General features: G+C 33.3%; 7 protein-coding genes across 13 annotated transcripts; 3 read left to right on the top strand and 4 right to left on the bottom strand.

The window, feature by feature from the left end:
* Positions 1-1,397: 1,397 nt before the first annotated feature.
* Cerk (Ceramide kinase) lies at positions 1,398-8,369 on the top strand. The gene is made up of 8 exons (XM_065354021.1): positions 1,398-1,796; positions 4,544-4,825; positions 5,410-5,829; positions 6,341-6,493; positions 6,743-6,883; positions 6,969-7,165; positions 7,905-8,047; positions 8,131-8,369. Exons 1-8 carry the CDS (start codon positions 1,667-1,669, stop codon positions 8,189-8,191), a joined length of 1,527 nt encoding a protein of 508 aa, XP_065210093.1. The 5' UTR covers positions 1,398-1,666; the 3' UTR covers positions 8,192-8,369.
* A 135-nt stretch (positions 8,370-8,504) lies between these two features.
* LOC135838409 (2-aminoethanethiol dioxygenase) lies at positions 8,505-10,484 on the bottom strand. The gene is made up of 3 exons (XM_065354022.1): positions 10,163-10,484; positions 10,021-10,048; positions 8,505-9,441 (listed from the first exon to the last, which is right to left on the bottom strand). The coding sequence occupies exons 1-3, from the start codon at positions 10,364-10,366 to the stop codon at positions 8,654-8,656; spliced, it is 1,020 nt and encodes a 339-aa protein (XP_065210094.1). The 5' UTR covers positions 10,367-10,484; the 3' UTR covers positions 8,505-8,653.
* A 1,377-nt stretch (positions 10,485-11,861) lies between these two features.
* Positions 11,862-13,518, top strand: LOC135838410 (probable tRNA(His) guanylyltransferase). Its single transcript, XM_065354023.1, has 4 exons — positions 11,862-12,093; positions 12,222-12,389; positions 12,452-12,984; positions 13,056-13,518. The coding sequence occupies exons 3-4, from the start codon at positions 12,454-12,456 to the stop codon at positions 13,398-13,400; spliced, it is 876 nt and encodes a 291-aa protein (XP_065210095.1). The 5' UTR covers positions 11,862-12,093; positions 12,222-12,389; positions 12,452-12,453; the 3' UTR covers positions 13,401-13,518.
* Positions 13,262-14,787, bottom strand: LOC135838411 (L-xylulose reductase-like). 2 transcript variants are annotated; one of them, XM_065354026.1, is made up of 4 exons: positions 14,362-14,787; positions 14,133-14,247; positions 13,826-14,036; positions 13,262-13,750 (listed from the first exon to the last, which is right to left on the bottom strand). In XM_065354026.1, exons 1-4 carry the CDS (start codon positions 14,655-14,657, stop codon positions 13,647-13,649), a joined length of 726 nt encoding a protein of 241 aa, XP_065210098.1. In that variant the 5' UTR covers positions 14,658-14,787; the 3' UTR covers positions 13,262-13,646. The 2 variants fall into 2 exon arrangements, with proteins under 2 accessions (XP_065210098.1, XP_065210097.1); XM_065354025.1 differs by having other exon boundaries at positions 13,262-14,036.
* Positions 14,788-15,808: 1,021 nt separating this feature from the next.
* On the top strand, positions 15,809-17,279 carry LOC135842024 (dnaJ homolog subfamily C member 9). Its single transcript, XM_065359300.1, has 5 exons — positions 15,809-16,048; positions 16,127-16,279; positions 16,359-16,472; positions 16,543-16,754; positions 16,827-17,279. The coding sequence occupies exons 1-5, from the start codon at positions 15,958-15,960 to the stop codon at positions 17,091-17,093; spliced, it is 837 nt and encodes a 278-aa protein (XP_065215372.1). The 5' UTR covers positions 15,809-15,957; the 3' UTR covers positions 17,094-17,279.
* A 71-nt stretch (positions 17,280-17,350) lies between these two features.
* Positions 17,351-20,571, bottom strand: por (Protein-serine O-palmitoleoyltransferase por). 5 transcript variants are annotated; one of them, XM_065359295.1, is made up of 8 exons: positions 20,125-20,571; positions 19,402-19,528; positions 19,085-19,331; positions 18,812-19,013; positions 18,509-18,731; positions 18,325-18,431; positions 18,043-18,257; positions 17,351-17,962 (listed from the first exon to the last, which is right to left on the bottom strand). In XM_065359295.1, exons 3-8 carry the CDS (start codon positions 19,311-19,313, stop codon positions 17,535-17,537), a joined length of 1,404 nt encoding a protein of 467 aa, XP_065215367.1. In that variant the 5' UTR covers positions 19,314-19,331; positions 19,402-19,528; positions 20,125-20,571; the 3' UTR covers positions 17,351-17,534. The 5 variants fall into 5 exon arrangements, with proteins under 5 accessions (XP_065215367.1, XP_065215368.1, XP_065215369.1 ...); XM_065359296.1 differs by having other exon boundaries at positions 19,402-19,465; XM_065359297.1 differs by having other exon boundaries at positions 19,402-19,465; positions 20,160-20,571.
* Positions 20,572-20,644: 73 nt separating this feature from the next.
* Positions 20,645-23,866, bottom strand: LOC135842020 (uncharacterized). 2 transcript variants are annotated; one of them, XM_065359293.1, is made up of 5 exons: positions 23,704-23,866; positions 23,381-23,521; positions 21,984-23,260; positions 21,674-21,889; positions 20,645-21,518 (listed from the first exon to the last, which is right to left on the bottom strand). In XM_065359293.1, the coding sequence occupies exons 1-5, from the start codon at positions 23,756-23,758 to the stop codon at positions 20,784-20,786; spliced, it is 2,424 nt and encodes an 807-aa protein (XP_065215365.1). In that variant the 5' UTR covers positions 23,759-23,866; the 3' UTR covers positions 20,645-20,783. The 2 variants fall into 2 exon arrangements, with proteins under 2 accessions (XP_065215365.1, XP_065215364.1); XM_065359292.1 differs by having other exon boundaries at positions 21,984-23,521.
* Between the last annotated feature and the right edge of the window lie 68 nt (positions 23,867-23,934).

The raw sequence follows: 23,934 nt of genomic DNA, 5'->3' as shown, positions 1-23,934 counted from the left end.
GTTTTGTATTTCAGAAAAGTAAATTGAAGTGTTGGTGGTGGAAACTACCGTCGATTTATTTGTCAACGTTGTGTCGACTCTAATCGTATTACCAGTATTCCGAAGTTGTTTTAAAATTAATTATTCGTCACTCGTGATTTAGCAACAATTCGGGTACTTTTGTTTATTCAAATTATGTCTTCGACGTTTGCGTACAATAATAAGTATACTCGGTTAGAGTACCTACCTGTGCGTGTAAATAACTTAATAAGTTGACGTTCATCGATGTTTATTCATCGATAATTTAAACTAAGTGAAATCTGCGAACGCAGAATGTGTATTTTTCAGATGTTTGGCGTTATTTTGTTGAGTGAAGAAGAAATAGAAAATAGAGATATCCGAGTGAAAGATACATTACCGTCCAAATTTTTACCAGTTGGCCAAACGTTCGAAAATTTTTCAAAATTCTCCGACTTATCACTCTGTAGACTTGATTGAACCATATTTTCTTGGGTTGAAAAAATAATCGTCTGATGATGTTCAAATTCAAACAGTGCAAAGAAAATAGGCATGAATCACCAAAAAGAGCAGACCTGTCCCAATCAATTTAAGCAGAAACTATGTAATTTAGATTTAGAAATATCTTATTATTAAATTCATTAGTTTCGAATCAAATAGGTAAATAATACCCCCTCATTCTGCCTTAAACAACGAGGAAAATCCTCCACGATTTACATCAATTCTAAGAACGCGTGTCCGCTTATGAATTAGCTAGGTATAGGTACTTTTATTTTTTTTTCGTTTTCAGAAACCTTTTTATAATAGTACGTAAATCCTCCCATTTATCATTTTGTAGGTGGTACTCTTTAAACATCGGGATCTAATAACATCTAATTTACAAATTGTTTAAAAAATCCGAAGAATGGAAAAACAACCACGCAACCAACATTCCTCCCCCGCAGGACGCATCAGATAACGAACTTGATTGACATGATTACGACAGATCTTATGAATTTTTTATTCGTCTGAGTTTATTTTAGTGCGTGTAACGTGAAGCAAATAGCAAACACACCAGAATAAATGTATCATTCAATGTAGCAACAGCATTAACCTGTATAAAAAATTTCTCATGAAACGTAAAAAGCTTCGTAACTCGAGCTTTCAAGTTCAACTAATAACTAAGTATATCCAGCAACTTTATAAATTGTGTGTGACGTAAAGTAAAGTAAACAACAGCTTATATGCTGTATTTTCATTTCATTATTCTATCGTATATTCACGAGTATAAATGGTACATTTTAAGTATGTATGGGAATGGGATATACCACGACGACGGCGACGCGACTGCAAAATCCGCACATGCAAATAGTATAGGTAAAGGAAAAGGTCATATCGTTGGCGAGAGGGAAAAACATTCTACTCTCGTAAGTCGTACAGTACCTTACCTACTACCTAGTCAGTCAAGTTCTCTTTACTAGCATATGTTACTATCATGCTGCATTCGAGCCAAGCTTCGTGTACAGTGTGGTTCGTTATGTGGAAATTCTCCTTCTACCTGTGGATTTCGCGTTTTCATTATTCGCTAAAAAATTGACGAATGAGCATGACCTCATTGAGTGAGAAAAATGTGATATATAATGGGTGATTAATAGTTTTATAGTGAAGTTAATTATTTTTATAATTCAAAATGATGGCTGAAGAAGTGCCTCTGGAAGAGTTTGATGATCTAGAGGAGAATTTCATTCATGATGGTAAAACTTGCACGTGGAAGTTACGCGGGAATAGTTTGACTTGGATTTTCACGCAGCAGAAATCTAGTATGTTTGAATTTTTATTACAAATGTTTTCTTATTTTGGTCGAAAATTATTTTCCAGCCTGATTACTGGTACCTAATTGCTTCACTTTTTTTTTTTTTTTTTTTTTTATCATTGTCGTTACCTTTTACTACTTACCTATTTCTTTGAAGAATAGCATAGCGCAGGCTACTCAACTTCAGTGATTTGAAATTGAATACTTATTAAATTAAATCTCTGTATCGAAGAAAAATAATTGACGGTACTTTCAAATAATAAAAATAACTTACCATATGTAATATTTCATCTTTGATTTTATTTAAAATCAACGTTTTTATCATTTATCAATTTTTTGACTAAATAAGTAAGTAGGTACCTTTTGTGGTGTTGTTGAGTAAACCTCTTCATTTCTGTTCAAAAAACACAGAAGTCTTGTAGGTACTCAAACTGAAAAGTTTTGACGATTTATTCACTCTCTGAATCTCTCAAGGGGGCTGGGGGATTATTGTTTAATCTTGGCCTCAGGCTGATTTGCCTCTTAGCGACGAGATAACGATAAGAGCAAATTTGAAATAAAACCAAATAAAATAGAATTTTACAGTTTTTGAACGTTTACTTCGTTAGTTTTAGTGAATGATTGGTGAATTTCAAGTGCTAAATTAAAATTCATCAATCAACTAAATAAACGTTTTAAAACTGTCAAATGTCAAATTCTGTTTCATTTAACATTTCAAATTTGCTCTTATTTCGCTGGCAAATCCACCTGAAGTTACCTAATACAGTCCGCTTGAAGTTGAAAAGCCTATTTACTTGATACATAAAAGATTTTAGAGATAAATACCTACATAATAACGAAATAGGTACGCGAATTAAATTGCTTATGCATAAAATATCTGGGTGGGGAGGGGGGGTCTAAGGAGTAAGGAGTAAATATTAAATTACATATAAAAATTTTAAATTTATTTATTTTTATCAATTTTTTCAAGTTTTAACATGATGCGATGATGCCTCCTGATTGGTCGATTCATCGAACCATTCCCTTATCAGTATATCAGTTATCCATTCATCCTGGATATTGATTGGAGGTACTCGTGCCCTGCTCCCCCCACCGCCGGTATTATCATCACTGTTGAGTGAGTGTTATCAGTAGGTATCTCCTCGAGTGACTCTGACGTCTGATAATTAATTTTTATATAAAAAGTTGAGTTTAGTGTTTTAATTTTAAAGTAATGAAATTTCAAAAGAAAATAATGTCGAAGGTTGTTTCTAATGAATTTCGTGATCACAATCATCTAAGTATAGTAGGTATTCTAAGGCGTTGCTGTCATGGATATTTTGAGTAAGAATCTGCCAGAAATGAGAAAAAAAAGTTGATAGCACATTTTCAGGCGATCAAGGTATTTGATTCCAGTATTCATTTTAAAAAATATGCCTGCAATGTGTTTGAAATTTTCACACAAAGTTGAATAGAGAGAGGCTACCTACCTACAAGCAAATCGTTTCAAGTATTTTCCATAAAAATTTGACATTTTGACTGTTTTACCAAAGTGTCTTTCTTATCAATAAGTACCTATAAGATTCGATAACGTATGCCAATGTTTAAAAAAACAAAAAACGAATGACTTCCTTTGTGATTCATATCTACGAGTATTTTTCAATTTTTAGATTCGAAATTAGGTACCTATACGTTGAAATTTTGAATAAACTATAAAAAGGAATTACTATCAAAAGAAAATCTAAACCGTAAAATATTTTAAGTACATTACGTGCCCTTTTGTCAACAAATGAAGAAATTTATTTCAAACCTTAATCATACATCGTCATAAATTACCTACTGAATATTTCATTTCAACGACATAAGTAAGTACCCATGGTACTTGAAACACTGGGTTGACTGGGTGGGTATAGTAATTTTCCTAAAGAACGTTTTATCAAACGAAGTTGTCTTTTAAAACAAAATAAGTATGAATGTATCTGGGAAGGTATTTCAGTACCTATGTGAAAGCTGTTTCAACGCAGAAAAAAATTGATCAATAATGAATCATGGGTATTTTCTCGTATTATTTTAATATTGTTTACGAGTACCTACCCATACGGACTGAATGGAGGAAAATATGTGCTTGTCTGTGAGTTCAAAGCGTCTACACTTTTTGAAACGAAAGTTGTCTCTTTGTGTGGTTTTACAATTTGTAATTTTGAATATTACAATTGATATTTACTGCTATGTACAGCATGTACCTAGCTACCTGCTACACAATAGTAAGTGTCTTTAGGCAGGTTGTGTACGTATGAAAAGTAGTGGGAAATGAAGGAGATTATAGCTACCTATCTATTGTACATTACCTACAGTCGTGTATTTTTTCTAAAAAAAATCACCTTAATTCGTAATGAGAATGTAATTTAAGTTTGTTTTTATACCTTAGATGGATAAAGGTCATTCGACTGCGAACAAATTCACTATTATATTTTAAAACTTGTTCACCTTGATTCAGCTTCTCCCTCGTAGTACTTCGTCATTAATTTGAATACTGTTAATTAAAAAGTGTAGAAAAGAAATACATTTGTACTTACTAATAATGACAAGTTGGTAAAATTCAGAAAGACTTTTTTTCCCCTCCTAATAGACAAAACAATTATGTACTACATTGCACTATAAGAATTATTTTAAAACCTAGGAAATTAATCTGTCAACTGCATTTCTGTTTTTCCCTCGAGTTCAATTCGTTCGATTGTTCTATTAATGGGATATTTTATTTTTATTTTGTTTCAGAATACAATCCATTAATAACGACCGATATTAGAGATATAGTTGCAATTCGAAGCGTAAAAACAGACCATTATTTTTTAAAAAATCAGCACCATAGTAAAAATAAAGTATCTCATAGTTCAACAGCTGTATTAGACGGAAGTACGTTGAAAAGCTGCAGCAGTTTGGAAATTCACTATGCCAAGTACAAAGATACCAAAATATCTCTCCAGAAAATAGTATTATGCCATTCTGAGCCTTCGACTGTGATTAAATGGACCGAAGTTATCAAACAACGGATCGACAGTTAGTTTCGAATTAATTAAGTGATTATAGGTATCGGATGCGGAGATACTTTTACGTCTAAACTATAATTTTCTACGTGCTGGTTTTCAAACGCTGTTTACCACGTGGTATGGGTATATATAGGCCGGTAATTGTTGAAAGATTGACCTGTAGATTCGTTTTTTTGAAGAATGAATTGAGATTCACTGCGTGGAGGTGGGGAATTTATATAAAATTTGAAAAAATTCATATTAAATTGAGAAATGTCATTGTGAATAAAAAAATAAAATTGCATTTGAGTTTGAAAAATTGTGGACATTATATAATTAAAAATTTTCAGTTTTTTGATCAAATGTGTTTAGCATATTTGTATATTTTAATTGGGTATGCTTTTGAAAACCAACGTATTAATGAATTATTTCGCTTAAACTTTCGATTATATTGCGAATAAAATTACGCAACATCCTAACAATGGATTCGTTTCGGTCACGAGACTCAAGTATCAATACCATTACCATCGATACCTACCGTCATTATTTTTAGACACTTATTCAACCCAATCATCGTATTTTACTCACTTGTCAAACCTCTAATTTCATTCACAGGTATTACAAACCGTCCGAAAAGTTTACTAGTATTTTTAAATCCTTGCGGAGGTAAAAAACAAGCGCCGAAAATCTACGAGAAAATCGTGCAACCGTTATTCGCATTGGCTGAAATCAAGGTCGATCTCATCACCACCGAGTACGCCAACCACGCTAGAGATTTTCTCGTCGACAATGGCTGGAAGAATTACGACGGTGTGGTGTGCGTCGGCGGCGATGGTACATTTTCCGAAGTCGTAAATGGTATCATTGCACGGATCGTCAAGGAGAATAACCTCGATCCGAATGATCCGCAGTGTACGATTCCTTCTTTGTTAGATTTAAAACTTGGCATCATACCTGCTGGAAGTACAGATACAGTCGTGTACTCTTTACATGGCACCGGTGACGTACTTACGGCCGCTTTCCATGTACTTTGCGGTGAGTATTTTGTAGTCTACCTGTCTTTATAACGCTGCTCGCGGTTTTGTAATCGTACGTTATGTAATTTAGCCAACCGTGAAGTTCACTTCAGAGTATCGTACAGTGGCGAAGTGTCTTATAAGAGTGTAAGACAAAGAATGTAATGTGAAATATGGGAGAGAAATTTATATTTACTTATGGTACCTACTTGACTATTATGGAAGCTGTGAAAGATTTGTTTGCGAAACCTTCGATTCACGATTAATATCAGCTTACATTTTATAACTGACCTATAACGGTATAACATGTCCTCGTCGATGGAACCCTGTTAATTTGTCGCATTGTTTTAAAATTAATTCCTCATTATCACGTTTCTTACATCCTATTGAAAAAAATTCTGTCATAAAGATACGCGGACAGATAGCTATAGGTAAATATCCGGTACCTATTTGAGAACTGTTATTACTTATTAGGAGTATTGATTGTTGACTCTTTCTTCATTTTTTTATCAGACTTTTTTTTTCAACAGGTGATTTTATTAAAAGTGATATATGCAGCGTACATAATGAGAAAAATTATTTATGCTGTTTCATCAGCTTGATTTCATATGGTTACCTTGGTGATATTATCAAACATAGTAGAAGTCTTAGGTGCTTGGGACCAAAACGATATGATTTAGTTGGTAAGTAAAGTATACCTACTTACTTATATGAAAATCTAGTACATATTATCATACGTTATTCTGGACGTTTTTGTCACGTCCCTCTACAAATTAATATTTGGTAGGTAACTGGGTCTAAATTAAAAATGTATTTGATGCATGAGAAAAGTACCAATAAGTAAGTACCTATCTATAAGTAAACATGATATGCATAACAGCTTCCACGAATCAAATGTAGAAATTAATGGTAAAAATTCATATTTTCAACAGGTGCTATTCAATTCATCTTTCATCAATCATACGAAGGAACGGTTTCGTATCTAAAAGACTCGGATGCTTCTCCAGACATCATATGTAAAAAAAACGACTGCCATTGTGCTTCCAAAACAAACGAAAATCAACCAGAAACAAGTACGAATGCGAAAACATCATTATTTTTTATTTTTATTGGTATTAAAATTAAAATTTTAGTAACTCAATTTTTCTGTATGTATAGAATGGGAACATATACGAGGGCAATTTTTCATGGTAACTGCGGCTAATATTTCGTGTTCTTGTGGCCGAAGTCCAAATGGTATTTCTCCGTATGGTCATTTTGCTGATGGTTATCTGCATTTAGTGCTGATAAGGCGGGTTACGTTTTTAAAAAAAATTAAACTATTGTACACCCTTTCTTCGAAAAATCGATTTGTGGTAAGTCCTTTTAGCAATTGGCAAAAATATAATATAGAGTAGAAAATCAGAGTCACTTGTACATAAGTACCTACCTAAACCTGTACCTTCTATAAAAAATTAGGATGATTTTCGTTATATTGTCGTTCACCTTGAAAATGACTTGAACACTAAAATGAGTCATGTTTTCTGGCAACTTTTTACCTAGTTTTTTTTGTACTACAGGGTGGCCAGAAATATCGGGTACCCCTAAAAAAGTTTTCTAACTAAATACTTCGGTTGGTCACATTGAATGATAATAATGATAACACATGATTGGTTGTTGGACTGGAGAGATAACATTCCACCAATCATATGCATCTATTTCACGTTGCCAACCTATATTTTTAATGAAAAACTTTCTTAGGGGTACCCGATATTTCTGGCCACCCTGTATGCTAAGTAGATGTCAGAAATGAGATAATTTTTTGCATTTTTGGAATGAGAGCATCTTCGCGTAATCTGCGATGTGTTTGTCGAGATTATTACGATATACTTTTACCTATACTTATTTTCCCTCGAAAATCGAGCAATCTGATTGTTTAAATTGATTAATTAAGGAAATGAATTACTCTTACATTGTTGAAATTCAATCCTTGGACTAAAGAGTGATGAAAAATTGATTTATTTTCTTCGTGACCTTAAAGTAGAAATAGTAATAAGGAATGTCCGGTTGTCCCCTGTACTATTGTGTTTTTTTAATATTTAATTTTATTTTTAGAACGAATTAAGTTTTGTTGAAATGTATAAAACAAGATTATTCAAGTTTGAAACTGGTTATGGATCTGGAGTAATACCAGCGACCAACATAAGTTCATGGAATGTTGATGGCGAATTAATAACCATTCCTCATCTTCAAGTTAGGTAAATAAAATATTGAATGATCCTATCCATATGATTGAGACTTAGCTACCTATTTAAATTACTCAATTTTTATTTTTTTTTAGATGCCATCATCAAATAATCAATTTATTCTGTAGAAGAAGATTAAACGAGACGTCTAAATGAAATGATCTAGAGAAGAATGCGTCTGCAAAAAATATGATTCATATTTCAAATATAATCAGCTGTTATCCTTGGGAATTTTTTAATTTATCTCAACATTGTTATCAATTTATAATAATTTGTTATTGTGTGATTTTATTTTGTATTTAAAAAATTTTATAAATTATTTTTTACGTAAAAACTGTACGGTTTATTCAAGCAGTCTACTCATTTATTAGACAACTGTTTATCAACTGCATACATTTTTTAAAAATTGAGTAGTCGGGTCTTATAACGTTCAGTAAACTATTTCACCACAAAAAAATTGAATTCGGAATTTTTTAATCAACACAGTATATTTACAGCTTTACTGCACAGTCGAACATAATTATACAAAAACATATTTTACAATATTCACGAATAGAAAGTAAGACATAATCAGGTAAAAACAGGCTTACAAACGATTATCAAAATACTAAAACTACCTTATTCTTTGATTCTAGGTTTTCTCGTCTTGTGATAGGTTGCCATAATATCAGGTAAGGTTTCGTTAAGATTTGGCCCAGTAAAAGGAATATCAACAGTGTAATACGCTGCAGGGAAATAATTCACGCATAGCAAAGGTGTTCCGCGAGCATTTTCCATAACGTGGAAATAGGTGCATTTACGCTTCAAAGCTCCTTGAGTAGTATAATAAGGAGGTGCTAATATATCAAGGAATGCAGCTGGACCATCGACAGCTTCAACTTTATGGATATTTCGCTCATAAGGTGTCAAAAATACGGCGGGATCGTTTTCGGATAAAATTACAGGATCGTGGGCGATCGCAGGAGTACCCAGTGTTTCGTACATCGTAACGAAATCGTTAATATAATAATAATTGGCGGGCGAGTAAGAGCTGCTGTTGTAATCTCTCTCCTGAATGAAATGAGGATCTTCCAAAGAATAACTAGTTAATTTTACCTTGCCGGAGAGTACTTTTAAAACACCGTGCATCAGAGGATGATCGTGTAGCGGCATTTTTGAAAACTGTTTGAAAACAAATACATTGATCATTACGTATTTATCGTGGAATACCTCCATGTATCCGACAGGATTTGTAACGCTATCCGGGTCAGCTTGAACTGTGTAATCTTTAGTCAAGAACACATCCGTCATCGTTAATTGACTAGCCAAGTTGATTAATTCTTTGAAATTTTCTTGAAAACTACTCATCGGCTGTTTCTTGGCGAATGTTTCTAAGGCTTGCGCCGCTACTTTCTCGATGCTCATCACTGTAAAAATGACAATTCATTAGTATTAACCAGCGAAGCAGAAATTTCACGAGAATTTTACACAACGTACTTTTGAATATTACAGGATTAAATCAAATTTCACTACTTTTGGTGTCGCATATTAATTAAATTCTATTAAATTAATTAAGTTAAAATGAACAGCATGTCACGAAACGAACAGCAAAACAGCATAATAATTCATGAAAAATCTCTACTGATAAAAAAATGATTGTAAATAAAAACGTAAAAAATAAAAATGGAGATCCGAATGAATTAGTCTGTGAATGAGCAGTGTTACCAACACTAAATTCATTAACAATTTTTCCTTTTTTATTTTTTTTTGCTGTTTGCCAATTTGCGGCGTTGATATAGGCAAAACATTTGCCATGGTATCCAAATTTCATGAAATAAGACCGATATTATTTCGGTAGGTATTATTTTGAATTTAAAACTTGAAACTTAAAAAGGAAGGGGGAAAGGCATACCACCCAAGCTTTCTCAAAAGCTTCCAAAAAAGCGCTTAAATTGAATGTTTAAAAGAAAAACAACGTAAAATACGAGTAATTATGATTTACATACCAGTTGGATACAGCTCCCTCCATTCTTCCTGACAAAAAAGTTATCAATTAATTAATTAATACTACATTTCCACTATTCATGTTGGTTTAGGAAACAAGTTCAACGTCTAAATTAGCATGAAAGTTACTGAAAGAATACTAACAGGACTCAAAGTGGTGGTTGTTATGCTATCGGGATCTAGGGTGGTCGTTCTCTTCCTTGTTCTTGGAGCTTTTGGAGAAGTTGGAGCTTTCGGAGATGTTGTTTTTGCTGGTTTGGCAGGTTTAATCTTGGTACTTGCTTCACATATTGATGTGAAACTCATCAATGAAAACAAAAGAATGACAGTAATTCCGAAAAATTTCATGTTTGAACGAAAAAATTTAATCAAGCCATACTCGAAACTCGAAAGATAAAGAAAATCTCTCGTGTAACTAGAAAAATTTAATCAAGTTTCAACTCTCGAAAGTTAGAACTACCTACTGATGAATATCAGTTTTGTTGAATCGATTTTTGATACTATTATTAGATAAGAATGATTATGACGAATCGCAATTAGTCAAAAATTCGTATACGTATTACATAGTAAGACTGGTATTCAACTTATGAGAAATTCAAGTACCTACACCTATTGATAAACTTGAGATTCCCACCTTTCCCGAATAGTGCATTGATCCTTGATTCAATACAAAAAAAAAATACTCGTATGCAACATAGTCAATATATTAATACTTCTACCTTACCCCTACCTACCATCTATCTGTGAAAGATATCTATCTATGCTTTAATTTTAATCTGTCACATGTAATATTTTTTGTTCAAAAGTTTATTGGCGAGTACAAATGTAAACTGTCGAGTGAGGAGGAGCAAACGTGTACACAGAAAGTTGAATTAAAATCTATGTCAACTTGCTTGATGAAGTTTATTTTGAAGGTACATAATTATAAGATTGAACGGTTTTTGCTTATTTATGTATTATACAATGTTGTGCATGCATTCAACTCAATGAAGCCACATCCGAACTAAAATTAAAAGTAGAAGTTAATATTAATCAAGTGCCGACTCAATTTCTAGAAATGTCAAAATTGAAGAAATTCTTTCTCTAATGTGTAACAAAAAATGAAAACAAGTACCTAACATCAAGTAACAACGGAATTCAAGTTTACGCAGCAGAGTGGGAAAAAAATTTGAGCCGATTTTTGAGTAGGTGTAGCTATGTAGGTACCACACTTGAAGCTGCATGCCGATCAAAATTCAAAAATGCTTCGGCGGTGGCGTTGAGTACCGAATTCTTCACTTTCTTCAGTGGCAAGCGGCTAGATCGGCGTCGCCTCGCCGCAAAAGCTAAAAATGAGAATGACTGGACTAGCGCCATTTATATGGGCTGAAACTTTTTTTTTTTTTTTTTTTTTACAGAAAAGTAAAAAAAAAATTGTCTGCAAGAGTTACGGACAATCGCGGGGTGCTAAATACGGAGACTCATAATCATAAGCCCAGCTAATCCAGCTAGCTGGCTTTAAATAAAATGAAGTGGTCCTAATAAAAATTGAATTAGAATAATAATTAATTTGATGAATGATTGATTTATTGATGTGATTGATCATTCGAATTCGATTCCCAACTTCCGAAGTACTTACTTTAAAAAATAAAAACTAAAATAAAACCAAAGTAAATGTACTACCTACTACCTATTCAAAATTGTCTCACTTTAATTTATTTCATTTTTTCATTTTTCATGTTTTTTAATTTAAAAAAAAAAATAAAAACATAAAAACAAAGGAAAAGCCGGACCCAGGGTTGCCTTTTGGTTGCAAAATTACACATGTTGATACATGTTATCAGTCTTATCTTACACAACACAATCTGTGGAAATGAGCAAAAGCGATAATATTTTTATTTCTGGTGATTTTATGGTTCAAAGTGGTCAAATATATCAGTATCACTTTGGAATTGTACTGATATTTATCAATTAAAGTGATCCCAGAATATTTTTTCAAATTAATTCCATATCTGTAAGCTGCAAACATTTCCAGCACCGTACCAGCCAAAACAGGTTCAATGGAAAAGTTGAAGCAGTAAAAACACCGGTGTTAGGTTAGTGAACTTTTAAACGTGTAAATATTTAAAAATACCTACAGCTCCGTGGGTAGCATTTTCAAGTATTTGAAGATGTAATGCTTTATTTATTCATCGCTGAAATTGATATTTTCTCTAATTTGCAGAGTTTTTAACTTTGAAAGTTCGAGAGTGAAATTATGAGACGTGTCCAAAACAAGTAACCCACAATCGTCGTTCGCTGACCTGTCCACACTCTCGCCCGAAACAAATCAAAATTCCCTCAAACTAACTATGAAATTGTTCTGAGAACCGCTTGATCTCATCTTAAAATAGTAAGAAATTAGTATTCGTACAATCTAACAAGTATATTTGCTTATTCGATGTGGTGTTATAGATATGGCATCAGTAATGACGAATAAATTCGATTACGTGAAAAATTTTGAACGGGACGATCGATGCTTACCAAATTCATGGATAATCGTCCGACTGGATGGTAAATCATTCAGTAGATTTACTGAAATGCACGGTTTTGAAAAACCCAACGACAAACGAGGACTAGATTTAATGACAAGAGCTGCCGTAAACGTAATGGAAGAATTACGTGACATTTGCCTCGCATATGGCCACAGTGACGAATACAGTTTTGTATTTCGTAAGGATACTACCACTTTTAAAAGACGTAATTCTAAAATAATGTCAGTTGTGAATAGTATATTCGCAGCAGCTTACGTATACCATTGGAAAGATATTTTTGGTATGACCAAATTACAATACCCTCCTGGGTTCGAGGCGATGATTGTGGTCTATCCTTCTGAAGTTAATTTGAAAGATTACCTCAGCTGGAGGCAAGCGGAACTTCAGCAGACCAATTTACATAACACTATTTTCTGGGCTTTGATTAAAAAAGGCAATCGAACTGAACAAGAAGTAAGTTATAAAATAATTTTTTTGTACGTGTGTTTTTTCACTGTAAATTGAAACCGTTCGATTTTTCACAGGCTCAAGATATCTTAAGAAATTCTGCCCATAAAAGTGAAATTTTATGTCGAGAATTCGGTATTAATTATCCCAGCGAGCCTGAACTATTTAGAAAAGGAACCACGTTAGTTAGAAAATTGATTCCTAGTCCTGTCGACGGAAAACTGCGCCAGTTCATACTACCTTTATATTGTGATCTAATCGGAGATGAATTTTGGAAAGAAAATCCTGAAATTGTTGGATTGAAATCTTTACAAGTATGTCACAGACCTGTTCATATGAACGGATTTGTGGTGAATAAACCAAATAACTCGAATGAGAAAATAGAAAATGATACGAATGTTAAAATGGAGACCGGACACTGATTATTATTTTGTTCACTCAATATTTTTGTTATCGCAACTTTTAATGGCTGATTTTAACGTGATACGTATATATTATACATTATTATTATTATTTTATTAAAGTTTTTATTACAAAGTATTTTACGACGTGTTATGAAGTACGAGTATATTCGCGAGGAAGAGAGATTTTGCTAATAATATGAGGTAGTAATATGAGATCCTAACAAATCAGATTGTTTTAATTTTTATATAAAAGATTGGTGATGATTACGTCGCCAAGATACCGCCTTCAATAGGCACATTTGCTCCATTTATCATGCCGGCCTTTTCGCTAGCCAGAAATATTATCGTATTCACGACATCTTCGATTTCTAAAATCATCAAGTAATCACTCTTGATTAATTTTTCATACTTATTGATCGCTTTAGCTATAAAATTGTAATTACCAGCAAATCTATGCAAAGGTATCCTATCCAGTACGGGTCGGGCTTTTTTAGGATTTGACCAGGCTGCTTTTCCCAGCTCCGTCATAACGACAGTAGGATTGGTGGCTACAACGCGTATATTGAATTTCCCTAATTCTAATGCCATTGCTCTGGTTGCTGCATCGACGGCTGCTTTTGTAGCCGAATATACGGCATGGTCTTGAAAGGCTATCTGTTCATTGGAAATATTATTAAAAGTGAATTACTACTTCTAAAAATCTTATTCGGCCCAAGTACAAAATGTCTATATGTAAAAATAAACATAGACCTTGGATGCTTGTGATGATGCATTTATTATGACACCTCCTCGTTTGTTCTCTATCATTTTTTGTGCAACAACTTGACTGACGCAAATAATTGATTTAAAGTTCACATTAAAAAGTCTGAAATCAAAAATGTCCATTACCTACCTACTAATACGTACAGTTTCGATCAGTTTTTTTTTAAAAAAGTGATAAGTTAATTACAGAACTAGGTACTGAACAAGCGATGCTTACGAGTCAATACTTTCAGGCTTCACTTCCAAAAGAGGTTCCAGTATGTTAGTACCAGCATTATTACACAAAATATCAATCGGGTCTTGTACACATTGTAAAGCGTTTTTAGTAGCTTCCCAGTCTTTTAAATCAACAACAATCGGAATCACTGTTGGCTCTTCCGAAACCAATTTATCCAAATTTTCTTTAGTTTTTGAAAGCGCGTATACTTTACAAGCTTTATACTTTACGAAAGCTTTTACTAAAGCTTTGCCAATACCTACATAGGTAGGTGATTTTAGAATACAATACTTCATTGAACTTTCTAAATTATGTAATTCGTAATTCTATTTTCAGAAATATTCTTACCTCGACCAGCACCAGTAATCAGAACATTTTTATTTTCAAATGAGATATTCATTTTTCGAAATTATATTTCTCTTCAACAAAGTTTTATTGGTCGAAAAAGACTTGACTATGCAACAGACAGAACAATGAAAACAAATTGATAAATAGGTAGGTACATAATAGGTATACTTGAGTGAAGAAATGCGATAAAAATTGGGTGGTTTGCCCCATTCACTGGAATGAGTGACAAAAAATAAATGCAATAAGGATTTCATATAAAATATAATCTATCCTCATCTTAAGTTCATGCTCTATTGATACCGATACGATATTTTCTCATTAATTTTGTGCATGAAATATTCTCAGTTCAAACTTCAACTAGAAATAGGTACAAAAGTAATGGTTGTGTTACCTGTTCAATTTCTTTGAGGTTACCTACGCTACTTATGGAATCGTTTGCAAAAATTGCTAATTGTCTTTGATGCAGAGAACGGATATGATGTGATGTAATTGCAGAAATTAATTTAAACTCGAAGAAAGAGGCTAAAACAGAAAATGTCAGCGAGTCAGCGAACAGTTGCTTACATTTAATTTAGGTTTTGTACACTACGTATTGTTTTTGTCGTACTTATCAAGTCCGTTTGTTCAGCTCGTTCAAGATTTTAACATTTTGTTTTTGACTGGAAGCTGGAGAATTTTCAAAATTGAAAATTTTTTCGTACATTCGGCTGGCAAGCAAACTTGAATGTTGAATGTTTCATTTCATTTTCAACTTCTTTTTAATTACAAAAAATTAAAAAAAATAAAAATTGTGTTTTTCTTTGACAATTCTTTTGTGGACACACTGTTTTTTAGGAAAGCCGAAATCTGAACTTGATTTAAAAATGTGTTTTTAGAAAAACAAGTGCATCAAGGTGTAATTTTATATCCAAATTAACTTTAAAAATAATTCAAAATTTAAAAATTGCTTCAAACTTTGAAATTTATTGCACTAATGAGTGAAAAATGTCATTAATGTTTTGTCCAAATTGAACCATTCAACAAGTAATTTAATTTTCCACTTTTCGGTCGGTAACCTTTTGGAAGTGGTCCATGAACTGTTTTATTTTTCTTTTTTTTATCAGAAGTATTTTTATTGGCGGGATTATTTCACAAAAAAGATGGTTTCTGTAATGAAAAAACTGCAAAGTGTAATCCGATATTGACTCATTTTCGAAATTATTTTGTCGATTCGTGTTCTGATTAGTGTTGAATTTCACGTAAAGCAATATGACTTTAATCAAGTTGTGCCAAAAGTTCTTCGGCAAGAAAGATCTTTACGAAGTGTTTGGAATTACCAAAACTGCTTCGGATAAAGAAAGTAAGCTCGAAAATTCTTGAAGTTTGTTTTCTAACCTATTTTAAATTTCGAAATGCTGAATTATGGATAAATTTTCAGTTCGAAGGGCATATCATCGCTTGTCTCTGAAAGTACATCCTGACAGAGTCTCCGATGAAGAGAAACTCGAAGCCACGGAAAAGTTCAAAGTTGTTAGTGCTATACACGCCGTCCTCAGCAATAAATCTAAACGTAAAACTTACGACCGCACAGGTATTGATTGTTGAGACTTGAGATGTATATTTTTACAGTCATATCTCAGAATTGTGATTGGTTTTGTATCGTACGTTAGGTACTGTGGACGAAGAAGATGACCGCGATATGGAAAATTGGAAACAATACTGGCAGTCTATATTCAAAATAGTTACGCAGAAGGACATAGAAGAATATGAAACGAAATATAAAGGTATATCCGAAGATCAATATCAAAATATTGTACTTCATTTATCAACATTTCAAATGTTGTGTGTTTTCAGGATCCGACGAAGAGCTTGAAGATCTGAAGAAAGCTTACGTTGACAATAAAGGAGACATGGATCGCATCTTAGAATACGTTTTATTTAGTAGTCCCAATGACGAGCCGAGATTCGGCGAAATCATCAACAAATGGATCTCAGACGAAGAAGTTCCTGATTTTCCAAAGTTTACCAAAGAACCAGAGTCCAAAAAACTCAAAAGAAAAACGAAGGTAATTTAAAAATACCTGATTCACGTTTTCAATTCAGTTTGAGAGTTTTAATCTGATCGTAATCATTTGCAGTACGAAAAAGAAGCCAAATTAGCTGAAAAAGCTGCTCAAAAAAGAAAAGCCGAACAAGAAAATGACGAGGATGATTTGGTAAAAGCTATTCAACTTCGCCAGTCTGGTCGTGCCTCGCAACAAAACGATTTCCTTCAAAAATTGGAAGAAAAGTATTGTCAACCCGAAGCTAAAAAAACTAAAGCCAAGTCAACGAAAGGAGCCAAAGAAGTACCACGAAAAACTTGCGGGGGGAGATCTCCAAGAAAACTAGGTAAAAAAAACTAATCTGAGTCAACGAAAGGTGCCAAAGGTACTTGAAAATCCTGTTGGAGGATTCCTCCAAGTTTAAAAGTTATTCCTAAAGAAGTTAAATTTTAGAGTATGGAGTTATTTTAATGTATTTTTTTATTGTCGTTTTCATTAATGTCCTCGTATTGTTCAATTTGTAAAAGTAAAATTACTATTAAGTTACTAATGGTTTTTATCACTTATTTGTGACATAGTAACACTTAAAATTAAATGGAAAAATAAAAAAATTATAAGATCAACAATATTTATTTGACGAATAGATAAAAAATTAAAAACGAATATGTAAGCGCAATAATTAATTCACAACAATGAGTTAGGTATAACGTCATTAAAATTGAGTATCACGGTGATTCAAATTGTTCATTCTTAAAAAATATTGCTACAGTTTTGTTAAAATAGTACATCACAGTCGTACAGTTATAAAAATAGTGAAACAATGTAAGTAATTAAAATCACATAATGACTTTCATATCGCAAACCGCGCCAACGATCAAAAGCTTGGTAAAAAGTAACATTGTCGTCGGCTCGTAAATCTATCAAACATCCCAGGTAACTTAAATGATAAAGTGCGAGTATAGTGAAAAAAAGATTGATGAAACAAACTCCAAGTTTTCTTCCAGTGAATCTATGCTTATCACAGCTCAGTCTACAAGATTTAGAAGAGATGCAAGCGTTCATTCTGTAGGATAATTTTCGTCTAAACGTGTGCTCGACGTAAGTATACACTCCCAATGATAATAGCACTCCGGATAGTCTGTAGTTCAAACCATGGAGAAGAGAGCTCACAAAATAAGTACCAATCACAGCGAGAAAATTTCCATAGCTTTGCAGAGGTTTAAAAGTGTCTAGAAAATAAAGACATGAATAAATCGTAAGTTCAAAAAAAAAAAAAGAAAAGAGACGTAATATAAGGAGAAACACTCACATCGTTTCAGCCAATTATGCATCGGTATATTCCAGTTGACCACAACTTCGACGAGAGAATGAGGAAACTCTATCATATTTGGTTTAGTGATGGAATCTGATTTCCCCTTCAAAGACTCAAAACCAGCTGCAAGAGCTAAACTACTTGATAAATACATGACGAAATAATGACCTGATCGAAATTCAGCAGCTTTTCCGTACATAATACCCCAAGTACTGCAAGGTAACAATACGAATTATTTTTTGTACACAATCACTGCCAAAATTTTAATCACATACGAACCTCTGCGAATAACGTTGCAGAAGCCAATCAATTAGACACATCGATAATACGAAGAATGCAAATCCAAGAACCACAGATTTAACTACTTCAGTGACATATTGCCGAGTCTGAAAACAAAAACAAAAAGACTATTGATATCGAAAGACGAACGTGTCGTCAGGACACTCAAATTCATTACACTTACCGGTCGTTTGGGCACAAATATTTCCAAGTACGACTTGAAATCCACCCAAGGTCCAAAAATACAGTTTCCAAAACAAAATATATACCCGAAGTATTCAAAAAATGACGGAAACTCTCGAATAAATTTGCCTTCGTAGTCCATCGTCAGTGACACAGCTTTCATCACGATTAGCATTTGAACGTTTCGTATTCTCGGCCATTCCAATCTTTGAAATGTAAATTCACTAGAAATTATTATTCGTTTGAAATTTCAATCAACATTCGCTAATGAAAATATTCTTATAAATGCAATATTCTGGTTTACCATATAGTAAGGTAACTGAGCAGTAATAACGAAGTAAGCGAGGTTCGTATTCCATTTTTTATACATCCCACCACAGTCAAGTAAAATATCACCGCTACGGCGATACTGTGGATGATGCGATGTTCAACATACATGTATAAAATTCCTATACCCAAAATACCGGATAAAATGTGTTTTATTTTCACATTTATTCCAGGTGTAACTGAAACAAACACAGAAAAAAGTGTTACCGGCATCTCCGTTAAATGGTGTTATAAATCGAACAGTACTCACAATAATTAAATAACTGGAATGCAAAACACAGTGCTAATGTAGGAAAAAACGATCTGCATATATCTCGAACAGTTGGTATCGCGCAGGATTCAATTATTTCGGCGAATGTGATGTACGAATTCTGATCGTCATAGGAATAATGACTATCGTACATGCCACCATCATCTAGGTCATAATCGTATTCTTCTTCGAGATCGAAAGATCCCAAATCCATCTCGTTTATTATCATATTTCCACGTTTTCGATTCTGAAATAAAGCAAAGTTCGTAAAAAAAAAGATCTTGTAGCGAAACTAATAACAAGAAATATTTTACTACCGGTGTTTCCAAAACTCATGAAGAATAATTCGTGTTCTCGACAGTCATCATAGAATTCAAAAATCTACAATCATATAGAATGGAGATTCATTCCTCATTCGTTTTAAAACTGGTTACATCATCAAAACTGGAATTTTTAGTAGGAAATGGAAATTTCATTTCTTCAAAATTGTGATAAAAAAATCAAAAAAAATGTAAACAAACTTCAAAAAAAATGAATCAGTGTTACCAAATCGTAAAAATTTCAAGTGATAAGACGAAAAATCCCCTTAAAATTTTCAAAAAGGCAACTTGCACGACATTTTGCAGACATAATAAAATAATTATATAAAATATAAATGAGTCAGTGATTGAAAAAAAATGATAAGGGAGATGATTCTTCAAATTTTGGTGTTAATTGATGTGCTTTGATTGACAAACTCGAGGAGTCGAAGAACGAACGAGGTGTTGAATTAATGAAATCAAAAAGTGTTGATGCCTATGTACTTAAGTTATTCATTTTGTTTCGAAAAAACTTTGAATTTTCTTTCTGCAAAACGAACGTAGGATTTCGAAAAAGTGAATAGTGATGACCACGTTGGTGTTTCTCTGTCTTTGTAGTTCGTAGTTGTGGAGTTGATGGGAAGATTGGATTGGAGAAGCAAGAAAGATGATCACTGATCAGGTAAGCAATGAACAAGATTTTGGAATTTCTAATTAGATAAAATAAAAGTGTAACATTACCTTACAATTATTGTATTTTGATAAGAAATGCTTACATCGAAATGCCTGTTCCAACAAAAAAAACTAGGAAACACTTGAGGTAGTTACTCAAATACTTTCGACTGCGTTGATCTGTTGAAAATTCATTTTGTATGGAACCTTCGTTGAAAGTATTAGTCAATAATCTCTTACGATAATCAATTTTTTAACTGAAAGGAATTCTGATTAGGAAGTAGGTATCTATCTATCTCTTACAATAATTCGTATTTTTATCTTGGAATGCGATGATTCATCATCGTTTTACAAAGTTCGTTGTCCAGTGGTAATTTGAATGTGGAAATAATCTCCCTTCTCCCTCGAAGTCGAAAGTTGGCTTTGAATTATGATTGATTGATCCTCGATTACTGGGTAAGACATTTCGATTGACCCCCAAGATTTTCTCGAAGTACTTAATGGAATTTCTAAATTTAATGAGACGTGACGGTAAGTTATTAATCAATAAAACTGCAATTAACTTCCAAATGATTTGTTAGAAACAAAATTACCATGAACGTATTTATTATGTACTTGATGCAATACGCTTATCTCCAATATTTTATTACTTAAGTACTAGGTAAAAAAATACTTTCCACTGCCTTATCTACCTATACCTAGGTAATTACTTTTAAAGATCCTAAAATTTAAAAATTACTACATTTTTTTAGCGATAAATCCCTGATTAATTTATTTTGAATGGAATTCTTAAGCGAATCCTCTATTAGAGATTGCAAATATCCAGACAGAATGAAGTTGGCGAAATGATTTTCATTTTCACAAGCTCTTGATTGAGATCCGTGAACTTCCACCGTTCCCACTGCTACATTTATACTTTTTTCGATGTTGTGTGGCAGAATACTCGGGTGCCCTCCTATCTTGCGGAAAATACTTTCAAAATCAACGTAATCGATCGTGAATGGTAGAACGTTTTTCTTTAAACGGTATTCCCATTCGAATTTGCCCCTCAAATTCTCAGTTCTGATTCGTTTGATTACTTCATTCTGTGGTGGTAGATGAAATAGAATATTATGACGAGGTTCCGGTTTGATGACTACGAATTCGCTGCGTTTGAAATTTAATAATCCGTCGATCAAAATTGGCCCAGCGCTGAGCGATTTCCCTTTCCACGTGTTGAATTTTACATCTGGTATTATGTATAGTTCTTTAAGACTGGTACCATTCCAGGAGTCTAATGGGGTACGAGCTTCCTCCATGTGGAATATTTTGGAACAACTTTTTCCGAGCGAGATATCGTTTTTCTTCATTAATACTTTCAATTGGTTTGCGTAGTATTCTTGTAATGGCTTTAGTTCGTCTAAGAAAGCATTTAGTCGCTGGTAAATTGGTATTTGATAGAGTGTATCTATAGATAGAGCTACCTGTAGAAAATGAAACCACAAGAAATAGGTGTCAAATTTGAAGATAGGTTTAGGTACAACAAATTTTTAGTTTCACAACAAGGGATAGGTCATATGTGTTCTGTTTTGCATTCAAGAATTAGGTAAGGAGTTTCAAAGGTTGTAGGCTTACTTACCTCTGATTTCTCAAAAGCTAATGCAGGGGTTGAGTTATTTGAAGATTGCATTTCTTCCATAATACCATTAGCTTCATCTTTGACAATATATTGTTTCATTATGTTGACACCTTTGGTCGTTAATGAAATTGTTCCCTTTTTTATAACTTCATCCAACGAATTAATTATGTGTATGTCAGCTGCAATTGTAATTTTAGGAGGTATTGATACTTGAACCTAGAATCAAATACAAAATAGGTTGTAATAAGAAAAATTTAAAATCTATTTGTTGTTGAATTTGATATTTGAACAAGATAGCATTGGTACCTACCTTAATAGTATTTGATGAATCACAACCTATTGTTGTAGAATAATTTTTCCATTCTTGGTCCTCATTATCCGATTCCCAGACCCTTAAATTTGTGAAAATTGCATCTGCATTATCCAAACGTAACCTGTGTAGGGAAGGAGGTCTAAAGTCTTTCACAGATAGTTTTATTGGATTGTAAATGTTACAATTTGAAGAAAATTCATTCATAGCTTCGATTATTTTTCTCTCTATTAGTTTATTGGTTTCCATTTCTGATAAGATCTCTTGTACCTCTGTTACTGTTACATACTCGGATTCACTAAAAGGGTATGGTGTAGTGGTGCTTACTACTATTTCATCATGTCCAAGAGTATTGGTTACAGTGTTTTCTTCTGAATAACTTGTTGAATAAGCAATTGTGTCAAGAGTATTAGTTATACCTGAATCAGTTGAACCACTTCCGGAATAATCTATTACTGTCGGATCTTCTGATCCACTTCCTGTATAATATGTTTCTGTTGGAGTGCCAGTTACATCGACATCTTCTGAACCACTTCCAGAATAATCCATTGTTGTTGGAGTGCCAGTGGTGCCCACATCTTCTGATCCACTTCCTGTATAATACGTTTCTGTTGGAGTGCCAGTTAGATCCACATCTTCTGATCCTCTTCCTGTATAATACGTTTCTGTTGGAGTGCCAGATACATCGACATCTTCTGATCCACTTCCAGAATAATCCATTGTTGTTGGAGTGCCAGTGGTACCCACATCTTCTGATCCACTTCCTGTATAATACGTTTCTGTTGGAGTGCCAGTTACATCCACATCTTCTGAACCACTTCCAGAATAATCCATTGTTGTTGGAGTGCCAGTGGTGCCCACATCTTCTGATCCACTTCCTGTATAATACGTTTCTGTTGGAGTGCCAGTTACATCCACATCCTCTGATCCACTTCCAGAATAATCCATTGCTGTTGGATTGCCAGTTACATCTACATCTTCTGATCCACTTCCTGTATGATAAATTTCTGTTAGAGTGCCAGTTACATCCACATCTTCTGATCTACTTCCAGAATAATCCATTGTTGTTGGAGTGCCAGTGATACCCACGTCTTCTGATCCACTTCCTGTATAATAAATTTCTGTTGGAGTGCTAGTTACATCCACATCTTCTAATCTACTTCCTGTATAATGAATTTCTGTTGGAGTGCCAGTTACATCCACATCCTCTGATCCACTTCCAGAATAATCCATTGTTGTTGGAGTGCCAGTGTTACCCACATCTTCTGATCCACTTCCTGTATAATAAATATCTGTTGGAGTGCCAGTTACACCCACATTTTCTGAACTACTTCCAAAATAACCTGGAGTAGGAGTTGTCATTTGTAGAGTAAGGTGTTCTGAATTATTTTGCTCACCCATGTTTTTTCTATGTTTAATGTTCTTTCTTGATGATTTTTTATGACCTTTGTGGAATAATGATGCAATTACTTCTCCGGTACCATTTTTAAAACTGTCTAATGCTTCATCAGCTATATCCATCCATTGAGCTGGACTTCCTAAATGAATAGAAATTGCAATATGATTATTATACCCTTAATATAGGTACCTACTAAGACTGATAAATCTGTTGAATACATGAGCAATAAAAATAGATAATTGGCAATGAGCACTCTATAGAATTCACATCAATGACAAATGGGATTGTTGAATCAAAAACACAAATAATATGTTCACTTACCATTTACATAGCAGAAGAAAATTATAAATGACAGTAAAAGCAATTTTGGGGCCATTTTTGAATGGCTAAATGCTAAACGTATTTGAAAATTTATGTATGGTCATACACTATGGTTGTTAAAATAATGAATGATTGTTATTTTGGTATTAGCCTATTTGGCTGTGTAGGTAATTTAATAATGTCGTATAATTACTTTTATGCACTCAGTATCTTATCGTGAAGGAATGTTGA

This window comes from Planococcus citri, chromosome 3 (genome assembly GCF_950023065.1).
Source record: "Planococcus citri chromosome 3, ihPlaCitr1.1, whole genome shotgun sequence".
Lineage (NCBI taxonomy): Eukaryota > Metazoa > Arthropoda > Insecta > Hemiptera > Pseudococcidae > Planococcus > Planococcus citri.
The sequence above is the reverse complement of the archived record's forward strand: the minus strand, read 5'-3'. Positions and strand labels throughout refer to the sequence as shown.